At 40.0% G+C, this 15,445-nt stretch overlaps 1 protein-coding gene across 1 annotated transcript; it reads left to right on the top strand.

Annotated features, from left to right (window-relative positions):
• Positions 1-312: 312 nt before the first annotated feature.
• LOC141762154 (G1/S-specific cyclin-D2-like) lies at positions 313-14,620 on the top strand. The gene is made up of 5 exons (XM_074626090.1): positions 313-731; positions 1,550-1,765; positions 4,844-5,003; positions 7,872-8,020; positions 11,295-14,620. Exons 1-5 carry the CDS (start codon positions 534-536, stop codon positions 11,457-11,459), a joined length of 888 nt encoding a protein of 295 aa, XP_074482191.1. The 5' UTR covers positions 313-533; the 3' UTR covers positions 11,460-14,620.
• Positions 14,621-15,445: the final 825 nt, after the last annotated feature.

The raw sequence follows: 15,445 nt of genomic DNA, 5'->3' as shown, positions 1-15,445 counted from the left end.
AGAGCAAACATTTACAGTCAAATGTTCATTATTGTGCTAGTTTTAGATGATTTAAAGTCAAAATCAAGATTAAGATTAACTGTTTAATTCTCATATTATTTTGTCATTTTGAAATAAAAAAAATAAAAAAGTATTGTTAAAACAGTAGAGAAAGACCGGAAGCCAGGCCAACAGTTTCCTAGAAGAGCAGCAGTTAAAAAAAGAAAAGAAGGGTTTGGTGCCATAGCGGCTTTTATTTTGAAACACAACCGGATGTCGTCTTCCTCTTCGTTGCGTCCGGTTTGACTCCGAGCAAGGCGGCCGCCGCAGCAGCAGCAGAAGAAGAAGCAGAAACTGAGAGAGGCAGCAGGACTGGAGCTAAAAACCCAGCTCAACTCAGCCTCATGCTTCACTGTGGGCTCTTCTCCTCCTCCTGTCCAGCTGCCGACAACATTGTAACCATTATTTATCAGTTATTCGTGTCATTTAGCCAGTAAAAGAGTGTTTAAAGCCCCGAACAGTGGAGGGGAGGAGAAGGAGAAGAGGCCGTAGTCATGGAGCTCTACTGCCTGGAGACGGACCATGCAGCAGTCAGAGCTCAGCAAGACCCAAACATCCTCTATGATGACAGAGTGCTGCAAAGCTTATTAACCATTGAGGACAGGTTTTTACCTCAATGCTCTTATTTCCAGCGGGTCCAGAAGGATATTCAGCCTTATATGAGACGAATGGTTGCAGGTTGGATGCACGAGGTTTGTGGGCACTTTTAATGCATTGATAATAATAACTTCTTTATTTTGTGCATGTTGACACACATCTTTTGGGCTCATAAACTGGAGTGTTTGAGCTCATAAAGAGTTGTTGAATTGAATGAGAATGAGTCACCTAAAAGGCGTGGGAGAGTCGGAAATTCCACCACTGAAGAGCTTCAAAAAAAGAAATAGCTTCATATTTATGTGGTTAAAAGCTACTAAAGTTGGTGCTTTTTGCCAAATAAGTAGCTCAGGCGACAAAGGGGAAGTTAATCTTAATTTACATAATCGAAAAACTCACACTTCCCCCTTTTTAATAATTATTTTTAATTTTTTTTATATGGCTCAAGCAGCTCAAAGCAACGTGCATGTGCAGAAAAACACTTTCATTTTTGATTATAAAATTCATGTTTGCTAAGATATTCTGTGTTTTTAACAGTCGGGAAGTATTTTAGCACAACTTTTTAACATTGTGCACATGTTTTTAAAGCTGTTATGTAGTATGTTTTAATTTTTAGGCATTTTTTAAAGAGGACAAGCCTCCAACAAGGAAGAGGAGTTGAATGGCGACGTTTTTGCTGAACGACTTCCTATTGAGCTAATTTGTTTCTGCCTTGCCTTAACTTTGCTAAAGTGATATGAAAGTTTAACCGTTAACCTAAAAAAAAAAAAAGCATGGAAAAAATCACTTTCTTCTGCAAACCCATCTTTAACTTCTCTGCTTTAAAGCATATAAATAATCCTACTTTTTCTGTTATACTTTTCTTATTTTACATTAATAACCTAATTTTCTGTTGCATTTTTTGTCTCATTTTCAGGTGTGTGAAGAGGAGAAGAGTAATGAAGACGTCTTCCCTTTAGCCATTAATTATTTGGACAGATTTTTAGCGGTGATGCCCACCAGAAAGAGTTATTTGCAGCTCCTGGGAGCTGTGTGCATATTCCTGGCCTCCAAGTTAAAGGACTGCAGGCCGCTATCAGCAGAAAAACTTTGCATGTACACAGACAACTCCATCACACCACGGGAACTGCTGGTAAGAATTTTTCAAAAGCCGCCATTCATTCAGGAGAACATAAAAATGCAGTGTCACATTTTGGGGATGATTTTATAATGCTGTTGGTTTCACAGGAAGTATCCCATTTTCCTTATAAGTGGAGCTGTAGCACAATACAGCCACATCCTTTCTTTGGATCCATGTGGACTGGAGAGGAGCGTGATGCCATCTAGTGCCAGTTATGCAGTATAGAAGTTGGATAACTTTCACCACATGGACTTGCTCTGTATTCCGGTTAGATATAGGAGGATTTATGCTATAAAAAAGCAGCCGAAATGCTCTTTAATCTGACCTCCACACATCTATATGAGTATTAAACAAGAGGAGTATATCTCTTTATGGCGTTTAAAGGAATACCTTTAATTCTTACTTACTAACATGCAGCTTATTAAACAAACTTTGAGCTGTTGTTTTTTTAGAGCCACCATATTAGAGCTTTAACTACCTTTTCTCAATTCTATAAAATGTCTGAAAATTGTGAAAAATGTCCACAACTTTCAAACTTAGCCCTAGTTGATGTCTTCAAATCGCTTGTTTTGTCCAATCGACAATCCCCAAAACACAGATACTAAGTTAACAAAACAATCTGCACTCAATATCCACATACAAGCTTGTTCTGGAGCTTTCTACTGTATCACACATCAGCGGATTCCTTTTGCAATGGACCTGTCCAGAAAGTGTTGAGACTTTTCATGATTCTGAGAGATTCAGTTTACCATCACAGAGCGAAGATGACAGAAAAAAATTAATCGTTTCAGTCATTTTTCAAGCAAAAATGCCCCAAATTCTCTGGTTTCAGGCTCTCCGGTGTGAGAATTTAGGGTTTGGACTGTTTGTTGGACAAAACAAGGAATTAAAAGAGAACAAATTATAAATTAAAAACAAATAATAGCCGTTTTTCACTATATATATGACATTTTACTGACAAAACAGTTAATTGAGAAAATAATTGCCCTAAAGAAAAGCAGCAAATCCTCCCACTTGACAAGTCATAACAAGGTAATGTTTGTCATTTTACAATTTGCTTCTTATTTCAACCAAACATGCTCTCTAAACATCCTCCTGTATCGCCTGCAGCTGCTGAGGGAAGTGACACTCGTCCCATTTTTAATGCTCCATATTGTCGTAAGATTCCTGGATATCCTGACAGGATGCACAGAGGAGGCCGTTATGAGCCGGTTAAAGATGCTGCATCCTTGTAATGAACAGTCTGCTGCTGCTGGATGAGAGTTTAAGGGGGTGGAGGGGGAGGTTATGACGGGGGGCAGCTGTCCAGGAAGTGAGCACACCGACTGCAAACCTCCGCCCTGCTCATCTCAACGCTCTCCAAAGGGGCTAAAATAGGTTAAATGCGAGCATGTGTGTGGCAGGTTATGTACAGGAAACCCACATAAATGTGAATGATGGTTGACATTTCAGATGATAGATAGGTGTTCGGTGACGGAGGGGGGGGGGACCGTCCCTGTGGGCGTCGGGGTTTCAGTGTTTACTACGTTGGCTTTATAGGTGACACGTCAACGTGGAGCAAGTGAGGAGTTGAATTCATCAGCATTTATTCATCAGTGTGAAAAATGTCTCATCGGTACAGTCAACAGTACAGTCATCTTTTACTGCACAGTATCACTTTTTATGGATCATAACTTTATATACACTTAAATACACTTCAATTAGTCTTTAAATCAGCTTTATCTTTATCTTACTTGGTGCTACATACTGTATATGTGTCAAATTAAAGCTAGGGTTTACCAGCGCTAGTGCGCTAGATTTAAATTATCTAACCGAAAAACCCAGCCATGTGTTGCCAAATCTTTTCCAATGAAAGTAGCTAGCAGCACCAGCTCCAAAAATCCCTCAATCTAGAGAGAAAGTCGGCAACACTGACAGTCCGTCTAGTACAGGCCTCCTTCCAAAGCCACTCCCCAAAAATTATCAAAGTATAAACAACGAACATGGCTATTGTTAGTACTCACAGCTGTCGAGCAGCGTAACCTCATACAAGCATAAAACTTTACTCCGTTATGTAAAATTGATGTGATCTTCTAGAGCGTTCTTCGTGGGTAACACAGTTATTCTGAAATCATAATGAAATTACTGAGAAGTCCTCTGCATGTGGCCGACATCATGGTCTTCATTCATACTGCGAAGTGACAACAGATGACGTCATGGGGGGCCGAGAGGAGAAATGTCAGGAAACCTTTACAGACTTCACTGCAGCAGAACTTTTATTTGGGATATTGAGGAATAAGACTTTTTTTAAATTTTTGAATGTGTAACAGGACATTTACAAATGTTTTGTGTGTCTCCAAGACTTATGGAAACCCCGAAGGAAGCCGCTTGATTTGCTGGTGTCACTGATTATTTAAGTTCTCCATGGAGAGTTTCATTGATTCTGACAATAATAGCTCATTCTGTATCTGCTTTTCTAACCTTCTTTTGTGCTTAAATGTCTTCAGGCCTGTGTGGTTTTGTCTAGTTGGAGGTCTGTACACATCTTGTATACATCTTAAAATGCAACATGCATGTGTGTTACATTAATACTTAAGTTGCATCCTCCTCCTTGCTGTTACTTACTCAAAATACTGAAGGCCAAACAGGGAAACACTGTAAAGATTGACTCAACACACAGGAAATTAAATCACGAAATGCGTACACCTTTCTCGGCGTTGCAAAAACTGTATGAAGAGTCGTCTCTGTGCTGCTGCCTGTTGCAGTGCAAACTCATTGTAGCTGTCTGAGGCTTGTGACAGGAAGGAAGGGGCTAGCTGTCTCATTGGCAGGGCAGAGCTTGTCACATGCCGGCTTTATGAACACAAAGGATGTGAGGAATGAGAAAGGCACGCAGATAATAAGATACAGCGAGGAGAGATAAAGTGAAGAAATGTTACTCTTCTTACAGAGCCATTTCCTCTGGGAATAGGGACGCACTGTGATCTTTTTTCACGGTCAATGGAGGCATGGCAGCACGCCATTTAACCCTCTGACTAGAGTAGATTCTGTCAAGAGACTATGTCACCGACTCTGAACTGATTTTTTTTTGTAATATTTTCTGTGTTTTAGGACTGGGAGCTGGTCGTGCTGGGGAAGTTGAAGTGGAACATGGCCTCGGTCATCCCAAATGATTTTATAGAGCACATCATTCGCAGGCTTCCCCTTCCCAAAGACAAGCTGGCGATGGTCCGCAAACACACGCAGACATTCATTGCCCTCTGTGCCACAGGTAACGCATCAGCCTTTTTTACTGATTCGTTCACTCACTCGCACGCTCACTCCACCGCCTTGTGATTCCCACATCCACCAGAATATTCCCACACACACAAACATTCTCGCATCGTGAGTCATCTGTGACCTCTTTCTTCTCTCGGCATTCTCCGCTGGCTGCCTTATCCACTTTCTAGTCCCAGCCTGTAGCCGGGCTTTCTCTTCACAGCTGCTAAAAAGCTGCTTAAAGTGGTCATTTCCACATTTCGCTTTGCAAAGTGTCTGGGAAAAATCCTATCAGCGCTGTGTTTAGATAAACCACGTACATGGGTGGCGATTGTATCTTGCGATGTATGACTCGGGTATTGTTTGTTGACAGGGAAGCTTCCAGGTTTAAAAAGTCGGGGCAGTGATCTAGTGATCCTCCTCCCGTCCCGGCCTCATGTCCAAAATAAACTCTTGAGGCTCTGGAGAAGCACAAACTCAGATGTCCCCTTAGGCCTCTCCCCTAGGTGAATTTTCATAGCATTCCTTTGCCTATACTAGGAATCCCTTTAATATTTTCATATCCTGGTTTGAAACACAACTGCAGGATCACCTAATGCACACAATGTACCGCACCTCTCCTTCACAAAGCTGCCTTTCATTTGCTACCTCTCTTTCAGCTAATTCAATGAAGGAAATAACACAAAGGAGTCCACTTCAGTGCATTGAAATTCCTCAAAAACACCAGTGCGGTCAGATCTGGCCAATAAGCACTTGTTTACTAGAATCTAGTTATTGGAACCATAGGCTTCCTTCAATGAGTTTCATGCCCCGTTTAGCACAGTTTTAGTGTCACACTTCTTTTTTATATTTGGGTGTGTTTCAGTGGTCGCCTCTGCTATTCATAAGCAGCTGGTTATACCCGAGCACAAAGCAGCCGCAGTGGAAAAAAAAGGAGGCCTGCTGTGGTTGTGCACTAATGTAAATGTTTGGAGTTTTATATGGAGTTGAGATGTTATTCTTATGATGGAGGAGCTCCTCCTATGGACAGCTGGGCCCTGGAGGAGAAGATGGGCGTAGTGAAGCGGGCTGCTATTCAGGGTTTAATCAAAGCTATCAGGCCACCACCACTGGTTTGCACTGGGCTAGGACTATGTGCTGGGTTGGACTTTAACGATTGTATGTGCCAAGTCTCTTGCCTTTTTAAGGTTGGTCATGCCCATGTGCTGAGACCGGAAGAAGCCTGTGTGTTGTAATAGCTCTGAGAGAATCTCCTAAAAATAAAGGGCGTGTTGGTTCTAACTTTCCAGACTCTACTTGGGGAAATCGGCAAAGTAAATTAAATCTTAAAAGCATATGTTGATGATGTGCAAGTTCCTACAAAAGGAAACAATCCAGTAAGAGTTGGGTTACACTCATAGACTCTATAGATTGACGATGCGTCTCCACTTCCTCCCGCTGTACATAACTGAAGCCAAAGTATCCTGGATACAGGAGCTGCCATGTTGTTTAGCGCAGTAGTGATCAGGGGGGGTATCGAGGTCCCACCATAGACCGTATATAAGAAGTGGACGGGGTTATAAGTAACTTTTCGTCAACTAAAAAAACGCTGTGAAAACGTTGTAAGACGAAAACATTGACAACTCCCAGACCTCACAACGCTGTGCTAGTGACCTGTCAATCACAAGGTAGCAACGCCCTCCCCTGCTTTATGTTCTATTTGACTCTAAATGGGATCATCATTTACTAAATGAACATCATGCTGTATTGAAGAAGACTTGAAACTAGCGATTGACACCATAAACTCATGTTTACAATGTTTACTGAGGTAATAAATCAAGTGAGAAGTAGGCTCATTTTCTCATAGACTTCTATACAATCAGACTTCTTTCTGCAACCAGAGGAGTCGCCCCCTGCTGGCTGTTAGAAAGAATGCAATTTTAAGGCACTTCAGCATTGGCTTCACTTCTCATACTCCAGAGTTACTCAAGCTATTCAACTGTCCAACAAAACAAAGGAGTTTGTTTGAAGCAGTTTGCAACACGTACTCTATGACCTTGGAATTTCTCTGCTGAATTATCCATCAAACCATAAATGAGCTCCTCAGACTCCACTTTGTTCGACAGCTCATGACGTGTACATTAAATACTCACCAACAGCTATAAATAAATAAATAGATTAAGCTTCTTCGGTCAACTGGAAAAAAAATATCACTGTCACAACATCTATTTGTTCCTGACACTCCTATGTGTTTGACTGACCGGTCACCTGTCAAACACCAATCACATTCATGAAACATGATGTCAACCATAGAATAATAAGCATCTTAGCTCAGGAGTTCCTCTGAAAAAAGTTTCTCTCAGTAGCTTTGTGATTAAAGAGGAACTTTTAGACTCGTGGTCAGATAAGATACTTACAGGTTTTCCCATGAAAGGAAAATAACCGAGGCGAGAGAAGAAGGTTTCATTCACAGCCACATCATGAGCAGCTCCAGCTCAGTACTTGCGTAGGTGGACTCTCCTCTTCCGCCTCCACCATCCAGGCCTGTTGTCGCTTAAGCCTTCAGACTCAATATGTACCGGAGGGAGTCGAACCTGGACCTCATTGCGTAGCGAGTAGGAGGATTCCTACTCTGCTTTTCTAATCAGAGCTTCAGTTTCTATGAAGGAAACCACACAGGTTACGCCGCGCAGCGACGCCTGTTGAAATTCACACTGTGGGAAAGTCGAGTTCAGCTGCGGAGCATGCATATTGGGGGATGATTCAGATGTTTGCACCTCTCTTTCATCTCTCACACTTCCTCTTCTCTTTGTGTCGCAGCTACAAAATGTGATTTCCGCACGTCACTGTGGCCTGAAGCTGCTGCTTGACTAATTGCACATTAATCCTCTCTCTTCGCCAGATGACCGCCTTGCCATGAACCCTCCTTCCATGATCGCCACCGGCAGCATGGGAGCCGCCGTCTGTGGCCTGCAGCTGGACCACAGTGACCAGAGGCTGAGTCGAGACAACCTGACAGACCTGCTGGCCAAGATCACCAACACAGAGGTGGTGAGTACCACAGTGAAGGAAATGTATACCTGCCAGAGTAGTTTTAGTGCTACACAACTATGCATTGTTAATAATAATCATTGCAACATCTCACGACAGCAGCATAAAAGGCCCTTTAGTAAACAACAGTGATGACTTTAGTACTGGCAGATTGAAGCTATTTACTTTTCATGGAGAGAGCGAGGGAGAGCGGGCTCTTGGCTGTGGAGCCAGACTGCTGCTATAAAGAGCAGCGGCAGAGGGAATGTCTTCTTAAAACTCAGAGCCCACATTCTTGTGGTAGGACACATGCAATTTCTCTGCATGGCTCCCACTTTAGCTGCGTGCCCCTCCTGGTGGAGGAATATGTTCGTAATGAAGTCGAGGAGCGTCTTTCCCAGAGCATAAATCAGTATGCAGATGCTGTGTTACAAATACAGTGGGAGTCAATGGGCCTCCATTGACTTTAATGTAATATATAAATCATATTAAGTCATAACTTGCCATCATTAGTAACTTTTGCACAGTTTGCAATAATAAGCATTTTGAAATTTGTATGGATTTTCTGCTGTATGCAGATGCTGTGTTATATATACAATGGGAGTCAATGGGCCTCCATTGACTTTATTGTAATGTATGAGAACTGTACTTGCCATCATAAGGAGCTTTTGTGCAGTTTATCGGTTTGCAATAATACGCATTTCAAAATTTTTATGGAGTTTGTACATTATACAGTTGCCGTGTATAAAAATGGGTGGGAATGAATGGGCCTCCATTGACTTTGATGTAATATATAAGTCAGAATATATCATAAACTGTACTTGCCATCATAATGAGCTTTTGTACAGTTGATCAGTTTTTCAACCCTGAGCATTTGGATATTTGAATGGAGTTTCTGCTGTATGCAGATGCTGTGTTGTATATACAACAGGCGTCAATGGGCCTCCATTGACTTCAATGCAATATTTAAGTCATAAACTTTACTTGCCATCATAATGAGCTTTTTACAAGTTATCAGCTAGCAATAACAAGCATTTTGAAATTTGTATGGAGTTTCTGCTGTATGCAGACGATGTTTTAAATATGCAATGGGAGTCAATGGACCTCCATTGACTTTAATGTAATATATGTCATAAACTGTACTTAAGGAGCTTTTGTACAGTTTATCAGTGTGCCCTAATAAGAATTTTGAAATTTGTATGGAGTTTGTACATTATAAAGTTACTGAGTTGAAAAATACAGTGGGAGTGAATGGGCTTGCATTGACTTTAATGTAATATATGTCATAATAAGTTATAAACTATAAAAGACATCATAATGAGATTATCTACAGTTGATCAGTGTGCGCGAATAAGCATTTTGTGGGCTGTATACGCTGGCTGAGATTTAAACACGATGGATCTCTATGGCGATTTGGAATGAATATTAATAACTCAAAGTATAATATCATTAAGAAAACTCACAGCAGACATAAAGAATTATGCCCATTTTAAATGAATTTGACATATGAATCGTTTTTTGCGGATTTACAGCAATCACTATATCTTAAAAAAAATAATACCCCCCAGTGTGTGCTTTGATCGTCACAGTGAGTCATTGTTAAAACAGAGAACCAGTCCAGAAGCGTAGAAATCCAAAAAGGCCGCAGCCAATGGGCCACGGGAACAACACGGTTTGCCTCTTAGCTTGTGGTTACGTTGCCACGGCGACCAGGGCCCCGCAAAACCCAGCCGTCACAACAGGCGCTCCGACTGCAGCCCATCGGGTTCCAATTATCCGTACATTTCAAAGGAATGTTGGCCTCTTTGCGAGCCTCGGTTCATTCTTTTTAAGAGTCCTGCAGCCGGCTCAGTGAGCCAGACCTCCCACATCTTCCACACAGACCTGCAGACGGACAGACCGAGGATCCCCTTTCATTGGAGAAGTTGTCCAAAAACATCCGGTCCCACTGTCCTATATTCTGTTTTACACCCAAACTCAGAGGTTCAGGGTGCAGTAGGTCAAAGCCATTTCCTCCAGACCTCCACATGGGACTGACCGCGATGTAAACCCAAAGGGGGGGTGGGGTGGAGGAAGGGGGTCCAGATCTGCTTATCTGTTCCCTGATAGACCACAGAGGTCCTGCACATTCCCCCCTGTATTCAGGCCTCGTGTCAGAGAGGAATCTTGTGCCCACCGTGTAGCTCGCTGCAGTGGGTTGTTGGTATTGGAGCGTGCTGGTACCCATTGTTCTGGTCATGATGCAGACAGGACCACCTACCTCAACACACATAATTCCCTGCTGGTATGCCGTGCATGTGACCAAAGCTGTTAAACAACTCGCACATCAAATGTGATAAAATGCCTGATTTTTGCACGCTAGTGTCTGTACAGGTGTACAGATTAAACCCTCTATTCATTGCATGTTTTATTATAGTAGTAGATGTGTATCATGTAGAGAGAAACTGAGAAAACAAGTTGAAAGTGCTGATCGAATTTATGTCTGTAGTTTACCATAACAATATTTTGCGGCATTTTTGGCGTTGGGATAAAAATCACTTTACTGTACATGTAAGAAGACTAATTATAGATATATTTATTATATTTTTTTGCTCTATTTTTTTGCATAAATAGCAAATCAATATTTTTTACAACCTTGAGCTGTTCTATTATAATATTTTCACTAAATATTTTACACATTTTTATAGGCACCTGTTAAATAACGCTCCTAACTTGCGCTAAATTTTGGCGAGGAAAAACTGGCATTGCCATTTTCAAAGGGGTCCCTTGACCTCTGACCTCAAGATATGTGAATGAAAATGGGTTCTATGGGTACCCACGAGTCTCCCCTTTACAGACATGACACTTTATGATAATCACATGCAGTTTGGGGCAAGTCATAGTCAAGTCAGCACACTGACACACTGGCAGCTGTTGTGCTGCTGCTTGGCTGCAGTTTGCCATGTTATGATTTGAGCACATTTTGAATGCTAAATGCAGTACCTGTGAGGGTTTCTGGACAATATTTGTCATCGTTTTGTGTTGTTAATTGATTTCCAGTAATAAATATATACATACATTTGCACAAAGCAAGCATATTTGCCCACTCCCATGTTGATAAGAGTATTAAATACTTGACAAATCTCCCTTTTTAAGGTACATTTTGAACAGATAAAAAATGTGCGATTAATTTGAGATTAATCACGATAAAATATTTTAATAGATTGACAGCCCTAGTTAAAAGCATTTCAACAGTAGCAAAGGTGTAACATGAAGTGTGTGTATGTGTAACAGCGTCTGACCCTTTTTGTTCCAGGACTGTTTGAGGGCGTGCCAGGAGCAAATCGAGCGTGTGCTGGCCTCCAGCCTGCAGCAGGGCCGGCAGTACCGGCAGGAGACCGGCGTCCGAGCAGGAAACAAGGCGAGGGAGCAACAAGACCAGTCCAGCACCCCCACAGATGTACGTGATGTCAACTTATGAACTCCCATCACCACATGACTCGCACACCACCACCACCACCACTCACGCCTGTTTACCAATGAACTAACGGGGAGGCCGGAGAGCTGCCAGTATCGACGTCAAGGCGCCGCATGAGTGATGGTGACAAATCTATGAACTTTTAGAAAATAAGAAATTTCTAGTTTTTCTCCTTTTTTCGCCCCATTCATACCCGGTTGGGTTCACCTTTTATACGGGCCACATGTAATCAAACAAGCTATTTAAATAAGAAAAAAAAACTTGATAGTGCCTTCGGTTTCCCTGAATGGAAACCTGAATATATTTTCATACTTGAAAAAAAAAAAAATTATATGAAATATACATATTTCTTTTGATACAACCTAGTATAAAAATAAATACATAATGTATATTTAGCTAGCATTTAGTTACTCTTTTATCCTCGTTAGTGAGCAGTTATCAATTCACAGTTTTATTGGGTTTTCCTCACCTGTGCAGGAGAACTATAATTAAAATGCTGATACAGTACATGGCATTTAGATATCCAGTCAGAGGATCGCTACTGTAGCTAGCTGCTCTCTCTCTCTTATCCATTAAATACTGTGCACCTGTAGCACTGCTTACTATTTATGCTGAAAAGTGCTGGCCGGGAGTGGGCTGGGCCTGCTCACAGAGGACGGACCTGAGGGGCTTTGAGGTGTGGAGCAGTGGCTACTGTTAGAGGTTAACACAGAGGACAAGGTCACTTATTAAGGTCTTGATTACACTGCCAAATCCACAGACCAGTACAGTATGCTATAGGACGACATGTATCATAATTCAGCGAGGCTACATTATTATTCTGTTCTTGGTCTAGCTCCTAGAGAAGTAGGTGGTTTGCAGGCGATTTGAGCCTCAGCTAGGTGATGTAACTAGAGGAAAAGGCAAGTTTGGTTTTTAGAGGAAATGGATGCAAGTCGAAGGTTTTCTTGTGAGATGGTTTTTGGAAAAGAAACGCATGTGTAAAGTGCTGGATTTGATGAATGATAGCGAGACGGCGAGGAAGTTAACTTAAGCTATGTAATGTTTCTGCAGTTGCACCATACGGAGGAAGAATGTCCGATCATAGGGGGGATCAGATTAGTTGTGCTGCAGTTTTTCGGTAACACTTCATTTTACAGGTCTGCAAATGTCATGGTAATTAGGTGATAATTAGCAAGTAACCTATTTGAAATTTGTTTGGAATTACTGCCAAATTACTCCAATATTTACCTGAAAAATTATTGAAAATGTCTTTATCATAAACATACATTTCCAGGAAAAGAATACAAAGTGAATTGATATGCTTTATTTCCATATCTGTTGATAAATAGGTAATAATTAGCAAATAACTCCTGTCTGAATCATGACATTAGCTACCAGGTTGTGTAGACAATAAGTCACACAATGGGGAGATTTGTGTCTGATCAGAAGTGTCTTCTATTAATTTTGGTTTTCCAGCTCCAATGGAGAGCAGCACACAGGCCCTATTTTAACCATTATATGCTATTTTAGCATATAATTCATCTAATTTTCGATAAATATTGGGATAATTTGGCAGTAATTCCAAAGAAATTTCAAATTATTTGCTAATTATCACCTGGTTACCATGAAATTTGCAGACCTGTAATATGAAGTGTTACCAGTTTTTCTCCTGTTATCAATTTCACCATTAACTTTTTATTGAGAGTGGGCGACTCAGAACAATATTGATGCACTTTTAAAAACACACTCCTTAAGAATGGTAAGGGGATGGTGGTTGAGGAGAGTTCAGTGGGGTTGTTAGGGTTTTTTTCTTTTAAGTTATTTTTTTTCTGGGCTGGATTCCCACGGGGTAACGCACATTGTCTTGAAAGCTACGCCCCGACAGGTGAGTAGACGTAGGATAATCTGTGTTATAGTAATAGAATATAAACTAAGGAAAGCCAAGTCACTTGTAGACTTTGATTCAGTGCGTTTATTTAACCTTACTTGAATTTTTGTTAATTCATAGCCAAAACCTTCCATAGTTCTTTTAAAGAGTTACACGCATACTGTGTTCTAAATATTCTCGTTCATGTTTTTGCTCTTTTTGTATGTAAACTGCTCCCTGAACTGAAGTTTTCTCCATTCTAGACAGGTAGCGGTTTACATGGTTTTGACTGTATATACTGTACAACTTTCCCACGAGCAGAAATGCTAAAAAAAGTCCTCATTACATTTTAGAACAGTTTCTAAATTGTATTCATGCATGTTCTGTTGTGCAAAAAGCCAAATGTTTTCCCAAAAAAAAAGTGCTTTAAACAGAAATTTTTTGTATGCTTTTAAAGGTTTTGTGTATAATTTGAAAGAGATAATTCCAAAGTGAGAAAACTAGATTATACACATCATTCTCTTGCTGCTATGAAGCTTTTCTTTTCTAGTCTTACACAAAGATGCCTTATCGTGATTCACTTGTGTGCTGCTATATTATGAAATGTTGTATATGTAACAAGTCTTCTTTGCTTTTCTTGTTGTATGTGTACTGGAGGGAACGTAACACAGTTTGGTGCGGGACTGGAAGTACTTGTTTTTGCCGATCTCTTTTTTTTTTTTGATTAGCATGTTTTTATTGTTTCATTTGTATCTTTATATTCTACCATATTCTTGCTGCTTCTTTGTAATGTTTGTGTACCTCAGGTTAATTTGGACGGATAGAGCGAGAGCCCATCTCGCATTACCTCATCAAACTTCACACACACATGTTGTTTTCACTCTGAATTTGTTGGACGGGTTTCACTTTTTTTTTTTTTCTGTCTGGATGAGAAGAAGGACGATTATTATTCTTCTTTAAATCAAAAAAATTGTCTGCCGCAAGATTCCACTGAGCAGTTATAAGTGCCTATACTTTAAAATAGGTTATTTCATATATCTAAGTAAAAAAAAAACAGCCTATACTGTTTATTATACATGTGTTGGAAAGACAAAAAAATATCTTCTTTGGAATTTCATTGGCATGTTTAGATCGGTTCATTGGAATTAAGTGGAATATTGTTTATTTTTTGAGGTACCCATTTAGTCAAAGTTTAAACCACGGGAATGTTTTATCATTGTTCAGTGTGGTTGTTTATCCAAACTCCTCTCCCACTATCCCCATGTGCAACCACACAGTGTACCTCAATTTCTCCTCAATAAATTGGCTAAAATCATGTGACTGGTTTATTTGCCTTCCTCTGTAGATACTGACCCATCTGCAGAAATAATACTTCTGTTCCTTTAGTAAGATCTTACCTTTCTGTTGCCACTAGAAGGCGACTAAACCACTGAAAACATAGACAAGTGGGTAAAAGAACAAACGTTGATGCCCCTCAAAATGTAATATAAATCAGTACACAGGCCTGCATCTGAAAAACCAAGTTATTTTTTTTATTTAGTATTACTTTACATTCGATTTATAATATAAATATCTAAAAAAATTTATGTCTTTACAAATACTTGCAAATTGAGTGGAAATAAGACTAAGAATTACAGCATTATTTTTACTTTACTATTTCTTTTTACTAGATTGTGTCCAAGTGTTAAACACCATAGAATATGAGGGACACTGTTGACAATTAAACAGTTAATCTTAATTTTGACTTTAAATCATCTAAAACTAGCACAATAATGAACATGTGACTGTAAATGTTTGCTCTTATTTCACCATGTAAACATACAGGTAAATACTCCCCACAGATGCTTAACATTGCAGATTCATTTTTCAAATAACCTAAATTTTACTTGGCCAATAATAAATAATAAGTTTGTCATTTGAATAGTAAAAAACTAAAATAACTTTTCTTCCCGTCCTTTTTGATAAGTGACAAAATATCTGACTAAAAACATAATCTGTACTGTATGGGTGCAATAATAATCAGTAAATCATTCACTTTATTTGTCCTCATCATGCAAATACAATATATATTCAACAAAAATACACAATTCAAACAATTTAAAAATAAATAATGTACAGAAGTATACATCAAATATAATAA

This window comes from Sebastes fasciatus, chromosome 23, assembly GCF_043250625.1.
Source record: "Sebastes fasciatus isolate fSebFas1 chromosome 23, fSebFas1.pri, whole genome shotgun sequence".
Classification (NCBI taxonomy): Eukaryota; Metazoa; Chordata; class Actinopteri; order Perciformes; family Sebastidae; genus Sebastes; species Sebastes fasciatus.
Note: the sequence above shows the minus strand (reverse complement) of the source record. Positions and strands in the feature narration are given on the sequence as shown.

Coding starts and splice junctions, on each gene's coding strand:
- LOC141762154 (XM_074626090.1), top strand. CDS start 534: ATGGAGCTCTACTGCCTGGAGACGGACCATGCAGCAGTCAGAGCTCAG. Junction 1,766..4,843: donor TCACACCACGGGAACTGCTG/GTAAGAATTTTT, acceptor TCTGTGTTTTAG/GACTGGGAGCTGGTCGTGCT. Junction 5,004..7,871: donor CATTGCCCTCTGTGCCACAG/GTAACGCATCAG, acceptor TCTCTTCGCCAG/ATGACCGCCTTGCCATGAAC.